General features: G+C 42.2%; 1 protein-coding gene across 21 annotated transcripts in view; it reads right to left on the bottom strand.

Moving 5' to 3' along the window:
• The window catches only part of ARPP21 (cAMP regulated phosphoprotein 21), a 255,503-nt gene that overhangs the window by 88,555 nt on the left and 148,350 nt on the right, over positions 1-18,598 (bottom strand). For all 21 annotated transcript variants that reach the window (XM_053359483.1, XM_053359482.1, XM_053359485.1 and 18 more), the window contains one exon: positions 18,246-18,386. In XM_053359483.1, coding sequence (XP_053215458.1) covers positions 18,246-18,386 — 141 coding nt within the window. The remainder of the gene's footprint in view (positions 1-18,245; positions 18,387-18,598) is intronic.

Below are 18,598 nucleotides of genomic sequence, written 5' to 3'. Positions count from 1 at the left end.
TTTAAAATATAACACCATATCTGCAGACGGAGTGGCAAGGTTCCCAATTTGATTACCTCAGTCAACCATCTCACTCTGAATAATGTGTAGTCTGACTCTAAAATTCTCACTCAATTCCTGTTGGCTAACAAAGCAGTAATGATTCTCTCTGTTGCACAGGAGATTGTTTTTATTTTTAGCTACTTGACCTTCAACTATCTATCTATTACAGCATGTAAACAAAAACATCATTTCCACTCTAAGAGATAGGTAAGTCTAAGCATAAAAGGAAAAAAACTTTTTGCAGTAGCGCAGTGACTGGGAAAGAAGATGCTAGAATACAGCAGTAGAACTAAAAGCGTGGCCTTCCATTTAAGTATATAGCTGAATTAAAATTTTGAAGTTGATGAAACACTGATGGAATACATTAGCATGTGAAATATATCTCTATCTTATCTTATCTTAAAGCACATGTGCACAATTTTTAGTATACTGATTCAACTATACATTTTCTAGCACTACATTTTATACATGTAGCAACACACTTGCTTATGAGTAAGCTACTTCCCATGGTGCACACATATGTTAAGAAATTCAAACTACATGCAAATAATCTTCTCTGCATATACAGACTATTTCATGTAGATAATTGTGTCACTGCAGACCTCATTTTTGCCCGATTACTTGGGTTCTTGTGAGAGGAAAGGTGTGGTATAATCATTATTATTAATAGTAATGATAATGGTAATAATGATCATGATATGGGGGGGGGGGAGGGAGAAACCCTGAATAAATTCTCCTGAATGAATTCACTCTGAAAACAATTGCAGGTAATTATTAAATAAGCAGTTCACAAAGAAAGGGGAGTAATTGGTCACACGTCCAACTACTTGAGCTAAATTCCCTAGGGAAAGGGCTCAATATAAACAACCTTGCAGGTAAAAAAGAAAAGAAAATCCCAGAGTGTTGTACATTTGATGTTCAGCTCTTCTGAGATCAGCACAAAAGTTCCAAGTGCTATGTATCTCACAGGCTAGAATGTACAGAATTGCACTGGAAGCCAATAAGCATTAGACATGTGGTACCATGCAATGAATTATGGTGCTGGAGGAGACTCTTGAGAGTCCCATGGACTGCAAGAAGATCAAACCTATCCATCCTGAAGGAAATCAGCCCTGAGTGCTCACTGGAAGGACAGATCCTGAAGCTGAGGCTCCAATACTTTGGCCACCTCATGAGAAGAGAAGACTCCCTGGAAAAGACCCTGATGTTGGGGAAGATGGAGGGCACAAGGAGAAGGGGACGACAGAGGACGAGATGGTTGGACAGTGTTCTCGAAGCTACCAACATGAGTTTGACCAAACTGCGGGAGGCAGTGGAAGACAGGAGTGCCTGGCGTGCTCTGGTCCATGGGGTGACAAAGAGTCGGACATGACTAAACGACTAAACAACAAGAACAACAACAACCATGCGATACTTCTAACCATGTGGAGAGCTGCTGACCAAACAGTCAGGCAATATCCATCATGGTCCCCACTTTCCTAGATGGTCAAGCTGCAGCATAAGGGGACAGTCCTTACTTATCATATAGCTAGAGACTATAGATGATCGCTTTATCTCTCTGGGTGGGGAAAATTACCACACAATATGCTTTTAAGCTGCTATCCAGTATTTCTGTTGCCTATTTCCATTCTTCTTTCTGGCCCGAGCAAAGAAAAAAGACATTGCAGGTGGGAGGTAGAATGAGGGAGGCCTATCTCATGTTTGCAGAACCATTATTTCAATGTATCCTTCAAAGGCCAGTGCTCTAGGAAGTGAATTCTGCATCTTTATTGAACAAGTTTGCTTTATTATCACTCTGTAGAGTTGATTCCTCTAGTACAGCAAATGAAGGAATAAGTCAGTTATGATTAAGCAAAATTATTCAGTAAGTTGTTGGTTACGTTTGCTACAGATTGCTCTGATTCTTCCTTCAAATTGGCAACCAGATGGAAGCATGTGTATTTTACCATATATTTCCTTTTCTAGCATTGCTAGAACTATTAAGGGGGGGGGAAACCTAGACCCTAATTCATTTTCATCATCATCATCATCATACATATAATATTATTGATTTACAGTATACTGAAGCATGTTACATGTACACACATAAAAATAGAATGAGCACTTGTTCATTATCTTAAATAAGTGAGGTGTGTTCTTCTAATAATTGATGAAAGCTCACTTTTCCTTCATTGTCTTCTTTATCTAATTTGTGTTTAACCATGTCAATGTATTTTAAATGTACGTGGCAAAGGTTTGAAGAAAGATGGAAGAATGAAGGGACTCAAAGCTTGCAAAAAGACAACATGGTTGAGGAAAAGGAGCATGGATGAGATAAGAGGAACAAGACTGTTTAGCAGAAGATGAAGAAGATACCATGAACTTGTATTGGCCACAGTTGGAAACAGAACGGGATTTGTGCCAAGTGGTGCTCAATGTAAGGATGAAAGGAAAAGATAAAGAAACTCATACCTGAATATGAAAAAGGAGAGATGAAAAGAAGACAGAACAGTCAGTACAGGGATCCATATATGCCTAGTTCTTTCAGCTGCTGCCTCAGCATGTCATTTTAAAGAATTCGGATGTCAGGTACGTCTTTGAGGGAAATGAATTGCAATCCTCTAAGCTTACTGTACACAAAATGGAAGGATACCTTCCCAACAGCTTTCCCTGGATCACCCTTTCTTGAAATATCTTGTGTACCCCCATCTAGATCCAAAAGTGGTGCCCTGTGACCATGAAAACCATCAAGGTCCACTTCTCACAACACACTCCTTGAGTAGAGTGATAGAACAATGAATAAGATGCTTGGACTTCATCAGATTGGCACTGGGGGTGCTCCAGGAGTTGGACAGAGGGGCCTGGTTTTCCTAATAGAGGCACAACCTGCATGTTATAATCATCAACCAACAAGACCTGCCCAAGGCATTTTGGAGCCATAAATGGTGACCACCTCATACAGGGAAGTTGGGGTGAAGATCTACACCAGGAACAAGGGTGGGAGGAGACCAGCAGCACCTCCTAGCCATCAAGAGGCCACTGTAGATGTGGCATGGGGTGGGCCACTGAGGCAGATCCAGCTTCCAAGCAGACACCACAGCTGTTGCTGCTAACACAACAGGAGCAGCAGGTGATGTGTTTCTTGGAGGCTGGATATGCTGCGCCTGTGGATCCTGCCGCCCGAGGCAGTTGCCTCACCTTGCCTCATAAGTGGGTCAGCCCTGTCAACCCCAGACTACTTGAAATGGGGTCCACGTGAAGACTTGCTGCCTCCTTTCCCCACAATGTATAGAGATGTCACCAGGTTGTACAGTTGTATCGTGTGCGTATGTTCTACGTCAAAACTAGCCATGGCTCGGAACCCGAAGCACTACATGTTGTGGAAGGGCAATATGGCAGTGGGATGTTGCTGACAAATCATAATGCATATGTCATTTCAAATAGGCAGGGCCTAATGTGCAGGAGTAGGGACGCGGGTGGCCCTGTGGGTTAAACCACAGAGCCTAGGAGTTGCCGATCAGAAGGTCGGCGGTTCGAATCCCCGTGACGGGGTGAGCTCCCGTTGCTCGGTCCCTGCTCCTGCCAACCTAGCAGTTCAAAAGCACGTCAAAGTGCAAGTAGATAAATAGGTACCACTCCAGCGGGAAGGTAAACGGTGTTTCCGTGTGCTGCTCTGGTTCGTCAGAAGCAGCTTAGTCATGCTGGCCACATGACCAGGAAGCTGTACGCCGGCTCCCTCGGCCAATAAAGCGAGATGAGCGCCGCAACCCCAGAGTCGGCCACGACTGGACCTAACGGTCAGGGGTCCCTTTACCTTTACCTTTAATGTACAGGAGAGTGAGGGCAGATGGAAAAGAGAAGCAAGGACAAAAATGAAGAGACAGATAGGTAGCCGTGTTGGTCTGCCATAGTCAAAACAAAAAAAATTTTTTCCTTCCAGTAGCACCTTAAAGACCAACTAAGTTAGTTCTTGGTATGAGCTTGGTATGAGCTTTCGTGTGCATCTTGGTATCGTGTGCATCTTGGTATCTTGGTATCTGAAGAAGTGTGCATGCACACGAAAGCTCATACCAAGAACTAACTTAGTTGGTCTTCAAGGTGCTACTGGAAGGAAAAAAAATTTTTGTTTTAAAATGAAGAGAATACAAGATCCCTGTTCAAACATGCCCTCCATAAGTTCTCAGAACACACTAGTCTTGCATACAGAATGCACCTCAGCATATGCTCTAACCCTGCCCCAACAGCTCTGTATACACTAAACTCTGCTCCTGACGTTCATGTACTGACGCAGAAGGCCTGAAGGAAGAATCTCTATGCATCCAGCTGAATGCACCTAGGCTCCAATGTGCCTCCATCTCATGGACCACCTATTCTCATGGAGACCTGCCTCCAAAGGGCTTCTTAATGCTTAACAGGGATATTCAGCACTACAAAGGACAAAGAAGAAAGACGGAGCCCCCCAGATTTAGAACTGTTTGGAAAATACTTGGGGTGGCAGTGCCAATCGGTGGCAATTAAGAGTACATTATTTCTAGAGAGCTGCAATACTTCATTGAGAGATCTCAGAAACCTCAATACACAAATGTGTTATTAGAATGCACTGGATGTGGAAGACGAGCACACTAGATGTTTTCAGTGAGATTGGTTGCAGAATGAAGGGAAACCTTTAGAAGCAACACTGGGTGAAAGAGGACAACAGCTGCCCAGTGTGATTGCAGGAGAACCACCACAAAACACATACACATCCCAAATACAAATCTAATTATAAAAATATACTAACAGGCGGCTAATGCAGCTGATATATGTTCCCCCCACCCCACCCCAGGAGTTAGAAAATTGCTGCTACAAATATAATTCAAATGAATGGAAAAGTACTGTGCAGATTTAAAGCACTACTACGAGGGTTTGCTGTATTCATCCCTTCCTCCCTCGCCTCCCAATTTTCTGTTTGTCTTTAATTCCAGTCAGTTTTTCATCATAATGCCTTCTGTTTTCAAGGACTAGGGTGGCATAGCATAGCTCATTTTCTTACATTATTTTTGTGCCCATGAATCATGCTTTTATAGAATGCAAGGTGATCGCATCCTTTTTTTTTTTTAATGTTAATGGCAATTAAAAACTTGTGAAATACATCGCTGCAGCAGTGGGCATATTTTCTATGACAACCACTCCATAAATGCATTCGTATGATGAAGCAGAGGTGGCGAACTGATGAAGCATAGCTTTGGGATGTGTGACTGGCTGTTTGAATGCATTGTCACAATAAGGAATCGTAGTGTTACCTAAAGGATAATCTAATTCAGGGGTCAGCAAACCTTTTCAGTAGAGGGCCGGTCCACTGTCCCTTAGACCTTGTGGGGGGCCGGACTATATTTTGAAAAGAAAGGGAAAAAAAGAACGAATTCCTATGCCCCACAAATAACCCAGAGATGCATTTTAAATAAAAGGACACATTCTAGTCATGTAACAACACACCGATTCCTGGACCGTCCGCAGGCCAGATCTATAAGGCGATTGGGCCGGATCCAGCCCCCAGGCCTTAGTTTGCCTACCCATGATCTAATTCAACTCCGGTACAGATTAATTTCACCCATTTAGTTTCTCATTTCCACCCTTTTACATTCAGTTTTTTCTTATTTCCACATCAGCTTGCAGATTTTAAAACAAAGTTTACACAGAAATCCATACGCATTCGCATGTGGATGTTTTCCTAATATCATCTTTTGTATGCAATTCGACACAATTATGTACGCATCTTTGGTTGGGTAACTGTATCTCAAAATTTCAAAAAGTGTGAATTTCCCAGGATAACTGTATTTTGAGATCACATGCTAGTTTGGGAAGTATGAATTAAATAGGTTTGCATTATGATGCAAAGTGAATGCATTTATTCTCCGCCACAACCAGGCCAATGCAGGAAATTCACTACCACGGCACCCCTGATAGGTGGCCACAAAGCCCCCACTTCAATAGCTCCAAGGGAGGAAAGTCCACCATCTTTCCACTGTCAAACAGCTCCTACCATCAATATTCACAGTGAGAATGAATCCCCAGTGATACCTTATCCCTGCTTCACTTAATTGTCTTGGAAGCCCTGCCTTTCCTTAGCATCTCTGCACTCAAATCCTGCAAAAAGAGAATGTGGCCTTTGTTCCTAAGGGTTTGCATAAGAATATCTTTATGTAGCAAATAGTAGCAAACGCTACTATTACATCCCTTGAAGGGTGGGTTTTTTGGCTTCAAGCTGAGGCTTCGGTGAGCTTTCTCAATACCCAGTCTGAAGAGAGTCAAATTTGGCACCCAATCTTTCTACCAGGTAGGTGGGAATCATGTTATCATTTTCTAGCTGCAGGTCCTAACCGTCTTCTCACCCAATCTTCATGATCAGCAAGCTTTAAAATTAGTTCTCTCTGGGTTTTAATTTTTTAATCTGGCTCGTTCTGGTCACTAAAACCTAGCCCAGGCATAGGCAAACTCGGCCCTTCAGATGTTTTGGGACTACAGTTCCCATCATCCCTGACCACTGGTCCTGTTAGCTAGGGATGATGGGAGTTGTAGTCCCAAAACATCTGAAGGGCCGAGTTTGCCTGACCTAAGCCCACTGTTTTTTCTATGTCTATTAGCCGACCTCTTAATTTCTTGATTTTATGTGATGAACTCATATTGCCTCTTTTTAATAAGTTCAACATGCAGGTTAGCAATTTGGCTGGAAACCATCTCAAGTGAGTCAGAAACAGGGGTTGCTGTATCTCCTTTACCCACATATTTATTCTTAGCTGTCATCTGAGAGGCTTCAGTTATGCTGCCCATCTAATTCCCTACTTTACTACTGCTTAAAGTATGTGGTAATATTTATTTTTTTACTGGTTGGTGTGCCTTGTTGCATATCTTGCCTGAGTGGATATTCTGAGAACGGTTTTTGTTGGTATAACCAGTTTATGGGGTGCAATTAAGTTAGGAAAGGAGAAGAGCTCTGGGCTCAAGCTGTTTCCTTAGCACCCACACATATGAATCCCTCAACACGATACTTCTGTTTATAGCTTTTTAAAAAGGTGGGTTTTTTAAGCCTCTGCACTACTCGTGTTCACTTTGTGGTCTCTAAAACTCCTAGATCATTTTCATGCGTACTGCCGCCAAGCCAAGTGTCACACATCCTGTATTTGTGTCCTTGGTATTTCCTATCTAAAGGAAGAACTTTATATTTATCTCTGTTGAAATTCATTTTGTAAGTTTGGGGCCAGTTCTCCACCCTGTCAAGATAATCTTGAATCTAGCTTGTGTCTTCCCAGGAGCAGCTAAGATGCAACAGAAACAGATGAGGACCACTGAGGCAATCATAGATGAGTTGAAAAGCCCCCCAAAATACCCATCGTAGTGTAACCCAAAGTTCTGACTTACCTGGGGTTGCATATGCATGGTTATAAACAAAACTTTACTGCTTTCCTTATTTCTGTATGTTTATTTGCATCAGCCCTCTACCTTTCTAATGCACATATGTGTATTGAGTGAGAACTGGGAGAAGGGAATAAATTGGGGGGGTGTCTTATGGGATTACAAAAAACTTTCAGCATCACAGAATCACTACACTCACGTGCAGTGTAAAAAAAATATATTGTTATTTTCAACGCCTTTAAATCAATGAATTTGAAAGAGGGATGGGATGGCACTAAAAACTTTTTGACATCACAGTATCACAGCAGGAGACCTATGGGAGCAGTTGTAAAAAATGTTTATGTTTCTTTTCTTTAAAAGATCAAATGGAGAACAGCTGACCCACACACAAAAAAGTGTAATTTTGGCATTGAAGTGCAAGATCCATGGGAGCTACTACTACTACTACTACTACTACTACTACTACTACTACTACTCTACTACTATTACAAATTTGGGAGGCCTTGGGCAAGTCAAAGAAAGTTTTAGGGTTAGCCACTGCTCTTTTAAAGAATGTATCTAAGGTAAAGGTACCCCTGCCCGTACGGGCCAGTCTTGACAGACTCTGGGGTTGTGCGCCCATCTCACTCAAGAGGCCGAGGGCCAGCGCTGTCCGGAGACACTTCCGGGTCACGTGGCCAGCGTGACAAGCTGCATCTGGCGAGCCAGAGCCGCACACGGAAACGCCGTTTACCTTCCCACTAGTAAGCGGTCCCTATTTATCTACTTGCACCCAGGAGTGCTTTCGAACTGCTAGGTTGGCAGGCACTGGGACTGAACAACGGGAGCGCACCCCGCCGCGGGGATTCGAACCGCCGACCTTTCGATCGGCAAGCCCTAGGCGCTGAGGCTTTTACCCACAGCGCCACCCGCGTGCCTAAAGAATGTATCTACTTTATTCCAAAACTGGTAATTTTAGAAACCAACACTTCTCCAGTAATATAGTATTATATATAATATTGCATTGTATAATCTCTCTCTCATAACCCATGAATAACTTTTCTTCTCAACTAACGACAATAGAAACCATTTTATGAATAGATGTGGCATGGACATTTCACACCACAGGTGGAAATCCACATGACAGTAATTTTAAAAGCACTGACAATGACCCGGTTTGCATAGAATGCTAAGCCGCCAAACCATGGCTTAGAAAGAACTAGCAAATGTGAGGGTTCCCAAAGTGAATGCTGCAGTTGCAGCTGCCACACTCCTCCCTTGGTCTAGCTGCTTCCACACAACTCAGGTTTGGCTTAGGGTTACATTTGAGCTTGAGCTCATGGCTGGGGAAACCCAGCCAGATGGGTGGGGAATGAATGAATGAAATACCATATTTTTCGCTCTATAAGACACACCAGACCACAAGACGCACCTAGTTTTTGGAGGAGGAAAACAAGAAAAAAAATATTCTGAATCTCAGAAGCCAGAACAGCAAGAGGGATCGCTGCGTAGTGAAAGCAGCAATCCCTCTTGCTGTTCTGGCTTCTGGGATAACTGCGCAGCCTGCATTCGCTCCATAAGACGCACACACATTTCCCCTTACTTTTTAGGAGGGGAAAAGTGAGTCCTATAGAGCAAAAAATACGGTAATTATCATGGTTTCTCACAGTCCAGACATATCACAAGGTGCAATCGAAGGCTTGCTCTTGGTTTATCATACGTGGATTGTCTCTAGTGAGACAAACGAAAATCCTAGGTTTGGACATGATGATGATGAGTCAAACAGTAGATTAGCCCAAGGTAGCACAAGGAACAGCACAGCAGCTGCAGTCTTCACTCTAGATACCTGTATGTTTGCTTGTTCGCGATAAGCCATTGTTTGGCTTAGCATTATGTGCAAACTGGGCCAATGAATGGCAGTTCCAATGATGTGGAAGCTTGCAACTCCCAAAGAAGTGTCCTTGGAAGTATGCCATGGACTAGTTTAATATTGACTCATAAAATAATGCAATTTAGGGAAGTTTGCACTATTATGTTACAGTACATTACATTTCCTTTGGTAGTTTTCCGTTTTCCAAGGTCAGACTAAATACTAATTATTTTAATTTTATTTATGGCAGGATTATACCCTTGAGTTGTCAGACTGCAGTGTTTAACAAAGACTGTAATGATTGACTAATATTTAACTAACATTTTATTGCGGTGTAATAGTTATAAAGTACATGGCCACCCTAATTCCAAACAAATTAGTTTAGATGTTACATTATACTGAGAAATTAATATTGGGGACATTAGAGATGGTTCATTACTCCCAAGTTCTGTTCTTGGATACATGCAGAATAACTTTTTGGAAGGTTAGGGAGGCGCTATACATCAGGGCTAAGTTGAAGAAACAAGAAACCCCAGAGGGAAGCAAAATCTTTCATATAACCATAATAGCTGCAGAGTCAAAATGGTTACAATTCTGTGCAACGATGAATAAAATGGCAGTCCCTCCATTTTTCTCTTTTAAATGCCTTTTCAACACTTTGTATCCACAACAAATCTTCCCTCAACCTGCTTAAGATATCTGGAGTGCTATTCTGGAACAGATCGTAATCTTAATCACCCAGAGCAAATATCAGTGCTGAGCAAATCCACGGAATCGCATTAGCTACTGGATCAATAGATTACATTTTGTAAAAGGAACAAAAATAAACACCTATTCCTCATAACTTAGGACAGGCACATTTTATGCCAGAAGGTGACTTTGTGCATTCATGTTAGAGCACAGTTCCATATGGCACCTACTCCTGTGAGTTCAGAATGTTCAGGTGGCTCACTACCACATTTATGGCTCACTACCACATTTATGGCCAGCACTGGCTCCCCTGTGGCCATACTGTTGGAATCGCTACCAAGTTAATTAATAAACTGACTACTCTGTGGGATTTTAGAAATGAGAAAGGCACACACTTTTCTGAGCTCCTCCTTTCTCATGTATAAATGAGCCTGATGATTCATTCCCTCTTAGGCAAATGGGTATATTATTTATGGATAACGTTTATGGGGCAAAACACTACTTACTCAAACGGATTTAGGCATGTGGAACCTCCACCAGCCCCACTCATCTTCTTCCAGTGTGTCCTTGTTAAGGCTGCACATTGGCTTGGCAACTCTGGCTGTGTTCCCTTAGCTTAGCACAATAACTCAGACTTTCAAGCTTATCGTTATTTACTGTAAACAAGCAGCATGCTGGTGTACACTGCCCAATTGCTCCCCCGTTGATCCACCTCTAGCACAAGCAACTTAAACAGCTTCCTGTTATATCTGACCAAGGATCATAGTTTCTTGCTCCCTTGTTGTTGCTGGCATCCATCTGACTTCTGGGGGTGAAGTCAAACCATTGTATTAGCGGAACCAAAGTGACCTCCCTGGGGCACAAGCCTGGGCATTGTGTATGGAGGTCCTGGGCTTGCTGTTGTGGAACAAAGGAAAGCAAAGCAATACATTTAGCAGAAGCTTGGCTGCAAGAGTTGCCAGGAGGAGGAGCACATGATGCCATCCAACCATCTTAGGGACTCCATTCCAGATTTGTGTAGGGTTTAGTGCTTAGCCTTTTCTTCTCCTGAAGATATCCCACAAGGCAATGGAGGATTAGGATCAGAGTTTTCCCTCTCCTAGATGGGCAACCTTCCTAGGCTGATGAGCCCCATCTGCCCTTCACTTCTCTCTACAGCATGTGCAGAAACCACCTTCTTAACCCCTGGACCCATCACTGGTCTTGTCCATTCAATCCACTGGAGCCTGTTTTCACATACAAGGGAAGTCCCTAACTCATGGAGGATTTACGACTCTTTGGCTACCCTCACCTGGTTTAGCCAGTCAGTTGAAGCTGTTTCCCGGGGCACAGCTGCTGTTGCATGCTGACAGCTTCTAGGAGCCACAGGTGAGAGCTGAGTGCAGGATTGGGACCAAAGGTGGACAAACTATCCCACAAGGAGTATGGTGTGTCCACCATCAGAGGTACTACGCCTCCCCTAACACCCTATGCACCCCTAACAAATCACAAAAACAGTGTGCAAAAGAGAGCAAAGCATACAAGCTCACGAGTCCTTAAAGGCTAGTTCACATAGCACCAAACCATGATACGCCATCATGTCTGAACATATGTGAAATTTATTACATTGCTCATATGACACAGTGGCACAGTTTGCATGTGATGCCAAGTCAAACCATAGCTAAGCATGAACATACAGTGGTACCTCTGGTTACGTACTTAATTCATTCTGGAGGTCCGTTCTTAAGCTGAAACTGTTCTTAACCTGAAGTACCACTTTAGCTAATGGGGCCTCCCACTGCTGCCGCCACGCGATTTCTGTTCTCATCCTGAAGCAAAGTTCTTAACCTGAGGTACTATTTCTGGGTTAGCAGAGTCTGTAACCTGAAGCGTATGTAACCTGAAGTGTATGTAACCCAAGGTACCACTGTAGAAGTGCACAGGCATTCACAATAAACACCATGGCTGCTTTGCTCCTCACCCAGTTGTGCTGCCATCACCTCTCCCTACCCTGAGCATTACGTCTGAACCTGAACTCATCATTTGCTTCCCCCAGATAAACTACAAGCAGTAAGCCAAGAACAAACCTTGGTTATAGGCAGTGGGTTGTCTGGAGACAAACAAACCACATGCTGAGGTTTGGACATGACTGCAAACCAAACTAGTTTAGCTCCAGGTAGCCCTAGGAGAACCAGGGAAGGAGCAAAACAGCCATGGTTTTATTGGGACTACCCCCATGTGCATTCATACTTTATGTTGCAAACCTGACCAACAGGGCATTACATGCCACAACAGACCGCCTGAACTTATGTTCCAAATGAAACCCAAAATATATTTTGCTTTGATTAGAAAATGAGATCCTTAAGGCTAAATTCTCTAGGTATGAACTAGCACAAACCTAGGGTGGTTGTTTTTTTTTTTTTGCTATTACCTAATTTTCCATGCTTGCATATTGCACTTCTTAACAAATTAAACCTGAAATCCAATGCAAATTTACTTCTGAGACATATTTCAGAGCAAACATTCAAAACTGAGCTTTAAATATAATATATTATCTTTGGGAATTTTCACATTGCTGTTTTTCAATTTCTGCTGTTTGCTAAAATCATTTTCAACCTTACTTTGCCCTTTGCCTCCCAGTTTTGTTTTATCTGTAGATCTGGAAACCATTTTTTCCCCCTTTCAAATCATTAAGAAAAATGCGCAAGCCCCACGAGAAAAAGAACTAGAGGATCCCACATATTACAACCTACCTGACTGACACAATGGCTTTAGTAATTGCTCTCTGAAGTTTTCAAACATCACCTAATGGGAGAGACCTTGTAACCCACGTATTTCAAGCTTCCACAAAATTATAGTTGTATTTGTATTTTAAAGAAATCTATTAATGACCAGAGCTTTAAGAGAATGCAAGCTGTGTTAATGTGAAATTAAGAGGTTTTCTAGAATAACTTTATTTTGTTCTAGTGGAAAACTTTTGGCAAATTTATTGTAGTTGGTTTTAAAGACATCAAGTTATCAAGGCTGGGTTGTTTATGGCAGATTGAAAGATATTATCTAGGTACAAATAGAGAAAAGATAAAGGAATTGTACATTGTTATTTGTTTGGAAACCAACTTAGTACTTGTTCAGATGTAACAATCAGAGATCAGTAAGTCATGGGAAGAAGTATTTGTCCAAATAAAAGCAATTACCTTACAAAACGTATCTAAACGTCCAGAGCTGGCTCTCCTCCATCTTTTCACGGGAGATAATATTAACTTAAACCTATAATAAGAATCATAACAACAAGATGCTGGGACAACATAGAAGGTGCTGCTTGGACAAATTGGTACAACAAAGAGTGGCAAATAGCACTTGTGGAAAATGGAAAAAATACCGTATTTTTCGCCATATAGGACGCACTTTTTCCCCTCCAAAAATGAAGGGGAAATGTATGTGCGTCCTATGGGGCGAATGCAGGCTTTCGCTGAAGCCTGGAGAGCGAGAGGCATCTGTGCGCACTGACCCCTCTCCTCTCCAGGCTTCAGGAAGCTCTCCGCAAGCCTTGGGAGCCCGGTGGGAGTTTCCGTGGGCTCGCAAGGCTTGCGGGCAGCAGCCTGCAGCCCGAAGCACGGGGCGCGCACCAGAGCACGCCCCGTGCTTCGCGCAGATGTCCACAAGCCTTGGGAGCCCAGCGGGAGTTCCCGCCAGGCTCACAAGGCTTGCGGATAGCAGCCTGTTCTGGGGGCTGGGGTCGGGGGAAGCTTGGGTTTTCCCCCACCCCAGCCCCATGGCTGGGGGGGGGAATAAATTTTTTTCTATTTATTTCCCCCCCAAAAAAACGAGGTGCACCCTATGGGCCAGTGCACCCTATAGGGCGAAAAATACGGTAAAATCAGCACAAGGCCAGAAACTAACTTCCTTCCTTCCTTTTCTTTTGTAACCAGCTTCAGAAAATTTATCTTACAGTGCAATCTGATATATGGCTGCTCAAAAGTAAGCCCCACTAAGTTCAACGTTATATTTACGGTCAAATAACTGGGCAAAGGATTGCAGTCTTTATTTCTTAAGCCATACTTTCCTCTGATGTCCGAGCCAGGAAGCTGTAGTTTCAGGCCCCCAAAGAGGCAAAATAAGAAAGAAGGACCTGAGTCTGGTTTGGAGGGTGTCCTTAAACCAGAGTTTCCTGTTTCGGATGTCACAGGAAACTGTGGCTTGAATGATTATGATGGTGGGAGGAGGGAAGGGAAGAGATGAAGATGCCACAGATTTACCAGAGTGGAATCAATACATCTGAACTGGCCCACTGCTTGGTGCTGAATTTCTTAAAGAATAATTTAGATATATCTGTATAGCTATAACGGATGGCTTCTGCACCCATGTAACTGGTACAAGATGTTAGCAGTGAATCAAGCCCCTATGTTGCTGACACAAGGGATAACAGATTCAGTGTGGGCAGTACTACCCACATTATATTTCAGCTATGACATATTTGGCACAACAGAATATGTAACATTCTGCTAACATAATTCTTATGCGTTATAATTTTGCATTAGGATGCTGGAGGAACATCAAGGATGCCCAGAGCCTGTGTGATAATGCAACATACAGTCACACCGAAGTCCGGGATGCAAGAGAGACCTGTGAACAAGCACAAAGGATTTCCATGCAAGCACAACCCTTGCCTGTCGTACTTTATGGCATGCCACCACAGACCTTTCCTTAATGTTTTGTTGACTGGGGGCGGGCGGGATAAGGGATTCACAGCCCAATGACTTCTGGTCAAACTGAGCATAACACAAATATGTTCTGGACACTAGGGCTCTGAAATCTATAAGGCGCTGCACCTGACACCTCACCTACCCTCTGAGACTGGCTTCTTATTCATTTCAAATGAAGGATTATATTTAACCAGAATTCTCCATGAAATGTATGGGAGAACACACTAGTGAATAAATAAATAAATCCAGACATACTGAGATATTATTGAATGGCGGCCAAATTTTCCACCCCATTCATGCATGGCAAAACAGGAGGGTTACTTATTTTCACATAGTTATTTTCATGAATCATTTTAAGGAGGGCAATGTTCTAGGGAGAGAATAATGGGAAAGAAATGTGAGTGCTTGGTGTGGATATTGTAGGATTTTTGATATTGCCAGCACACACATGACAGTAAAACAAAACAAAAAAGGCTTCAAGAAGAGTGACCTTCAGTTTATGGGTATGTATCATTTGCTCAGCCACCCACCCCATCCACTTCCTAGATTTGAGCACCCATCTAATCTCCAATAAACCTTTGGCGTGAAGTCAAAGCTACAGTCTCTGTTTTGGATCAGCTCCAGTGTACACAGGTCAGTTGAATGGGGGCATGTCTGCCACTAGCCAAAAACCATTATGCTTGAAGAATAGGTGAACTCCTCATTCACTACAGCCTCTTTCAAACCTTCATAAATGTGTTGATTGAATGCGCATAAAAGAGTGTTATTGTACGTCAATCCACGGCTTATACATGCACAGCCAAAGGGAGCCCATAAGTGAATATGGTTCACACATTTAGCCAAATGTGTGTATGTTGCGGATGGGCTAACCAGCAGGTCCCTCTCTTCTCCCTATAAGTTTAGTGAATACAACTGTGGGAAACGTATGAAAAGCGTTTGGGTAGCATTCTTATAATAGTAAGTTGACCCTCATTAATGAAGTGTCCATGGAATCTGTGTATCATTTCCTTTTCCAAGTGTCGCATGAAAATTGTGAAACTAACACAGAAGGGGAATAGAGTGGTAGGGAGGCAAAAGACAACTACTTGTTAGGTCAAGGAATTGTGGGTATGTTATAATATCACATCATTAATTTTGAATTAAACAAGCAGTTCTTTGGGAACAGGTTTCAAGGTTAAAGAAACCTGGGCTGCTGAGTCTATGCAACGGTTAGCCAAAAACATTACTGTCACCTTAAAGCCTAAGAAAATAGTGCTGTTTGGGAAGCAATCCATCTAAATTTTATGGCTACAATATGTGATATTGAATATACTGGATGTATGCTAAGAATCATTTCCAAAACTGACTTTCTTAGAGCAAGACTACATGTTAGACGCAGATGAAAGCCTGAAGGCTTCTTCTTCTTCTTCTTCTTCTTTGCAAAGCAACTTCCGGAGGGGGTAACAGAAAAGTACTTGGGGAATGCTTAACTCGTCCCCTATCGGACACTTTTCTGCTGCTACCTCCCCCAGATAATCCACCTCCCGATGGAGGTGAAGGAAAAGAAGAGCTGTTGTGTATGATTGCTGGGCCCAGAGCATACCGTATATTCGCTCTATAAGACGCACCAGACCACAAGACTGGTTTTTGGAGGAGGAAAACAAGAAAAAATATATTCTGAATCTCAGAAGCTAGAACAGCAAGAGGGATCACTGCGCAGTGAAAGCAGCAATCCCTCTTGCTGTTCTGGCTTCTGTGATAGCTGTGCAGCCTGCATTCGCTCCATAACACACACACACATTTCCCTTTACTTTTTTAGGAGGGAAAAAGTGAGTCTTATAGAGCAAAAAATACGGTAGTATACTCCTGCTTCTTATGCACTGTTAATTGTCGTATCTGCAAGCTACTTAACCTAGAAGCAACTATTTGCAATGCATGCAGATTTACAAACTTTTTTGAATAAGCCTTTATGTGTGTTTTCTCTCTCAAAGTAATTTAAATGTGTGTTTTCTCTTAAATACATATTTCCATGTGTGCGCAAGGCAAGAACTGCCAATAATTGCAAGGAAACATTCAGAGAAGTGAGAAACTAGGGCATTTCATATAGAAATGTGCAAATATTGAATTCCTCAGTTATCCTGACTTTGATTAGCTGAGCCAGTGACATAGCTGCAGAATGTTCATGGTTACAGAATGTTCATGCACATTTCAAAGGTCAGGGAACCAAGTTGTCAGAATGTCTGCAGTCCAGTTTCTCTTAAGTCCTGCAAAGAAAGTTGTCAGTTTGGGTTGCATTAGAAACTCAGAGCTAGGGACAGGAGAGCTTAGTAGTTCAGGCTGAAAACTTTGAAGAAGCAGAGAAAATAGGAACAGGGAGCCAGAGGCAAACAGTATGAAGGAAGGAGCAGAGACGGTAAGAAATTAAGAAATAGGAACTAAGAAACAGGAACTAATGAACTAAGGCAATAAAGAGCTAATAAGTGAAGGGGGTATAGGGGCTACATTTCAGACATTGATCTGAACCAAGCATCCCATTCTTTCGATGCAGACTTGAAATTTCATGCAGGACAAAACAAGTTTCCATGATTTGCTTCATCCAGTGATTTCTTAAGAGAAGCAGGGACACCAAATCGTCCAGAATTCCTTCATCTTCATGGGGTGCCTAATTTATTTTAATTCTAGTAGCAAATCAAACAGCAGCTTCCAGTTCCCTACACTGAAATAAACAGAATCTGCATCCACCAGAGTTCAGCACACACAACAGAGCGATTGCAAACCAGCTTGATCAGGCTGACGTGTCTCTTATAAACAGAGTGCACTCTAAGATTGTACCATTAGGCACCAGACATTAGTGTGTATTGTGGTATTGTCATTTTAAAATGGTTGTCTGTGCCTTCTTGTTGTGAGTTGCCTTGGGTACCTATTGAGGTGGAACTGCAGATACATTTTTTTAAGAAAAAGAAATAAATGAATGCATTCCTGCCTAACCAGTGATATAAGAAGCAACACTTTGCATTTTCTGATGCCCATTTTCTACACAACAGATGCTCTTAGCTCATTTATTATGCAAAGTGAATTAATTCAGAGACAGTTTCTCAACTGTGAAAGGGTAATGATATATATGGAAAAACGTTGCATTGGAAGAACAAAAGTGGAAACCAGTTAAGGAACTCATTGTTCAAAAGGAGAGTCCTGTAAAAAGAAAACAGGGAGGCGAATGCCACACAATACATTTACCCTTTCGAGAAGTATTACACGTAATAGTTTTCAGTACTCCAAGTAAAAAGAATAGTCCACAATTTACTTTTTCTACGCTCTGACATTACAGCGGTAATGAGGGGCTAGGAAATATAACATTCCATTCCAGAGGCACGGCACAGCTTTCTTATCAACAAACAACAGTTAGATTGATTTGCTTCAACATATTTCATGTCCTCAGTGTTCTTCCAAGGACAGGCATAATGAGACTCCACATGAGAATGAATGGTAAAATAAATATTTAAAAAAATATGTATTACTCAAATAGAACGAAAGAACAAAGGAAGAAAACACCTGGGATGCGATAAAGGGAATGCACTTCAACTGATTCTTAGCAAAGGGAAATAGAAGGAGAACAGTGAGGTGGCACTTACATTCTCATATTGCTGGTCTTGTTGATAATTACAGATTTCCCAGTCTGATCCACGTTGTGATCCATGCCAAAGTAAGCTGCCACTCTGTGCACTAGCATTCGCTGATATGACGACATCTGGGGGAACTTTTTATAATGATTACTGGAACAAAACGTCAAAGGGCTCAATATGATGCAGCCTCTGACATGATGGAACAATAGCAGTCCACTTTTAAAAAAAAAAACAACAGCAACAACCACCCATGATCTTTTAAAACATTAGTTAATGGGCAGTTGTCAGATCTGGTATGCCAAGTCTGTTATTTTCATTAGTTTCTTTAACAATAACTCTCCTAGTCATCCATCCCAATCTTC

Source organism: Podarcis raffonei, chromosome 12 (genome assembly GCF_027172205.1).
Source record: "Podarcis raffonei isolate rPodRaf1 chromosome 12, rPodRaf1.pri, whole genome shotgun sequence".
In the NCBI taxonomy this organism is placed as follows: Eukaryota; Metazoa; Chordata; class Lepidosauria; order Squamata; family Lacertidae; genus Podarcis; species Podarcis raffonei.
Note: the sequence above shows the minus strand (reverse complement) of the source record. Positions and strands in the feature narration are given on the sequence as shown.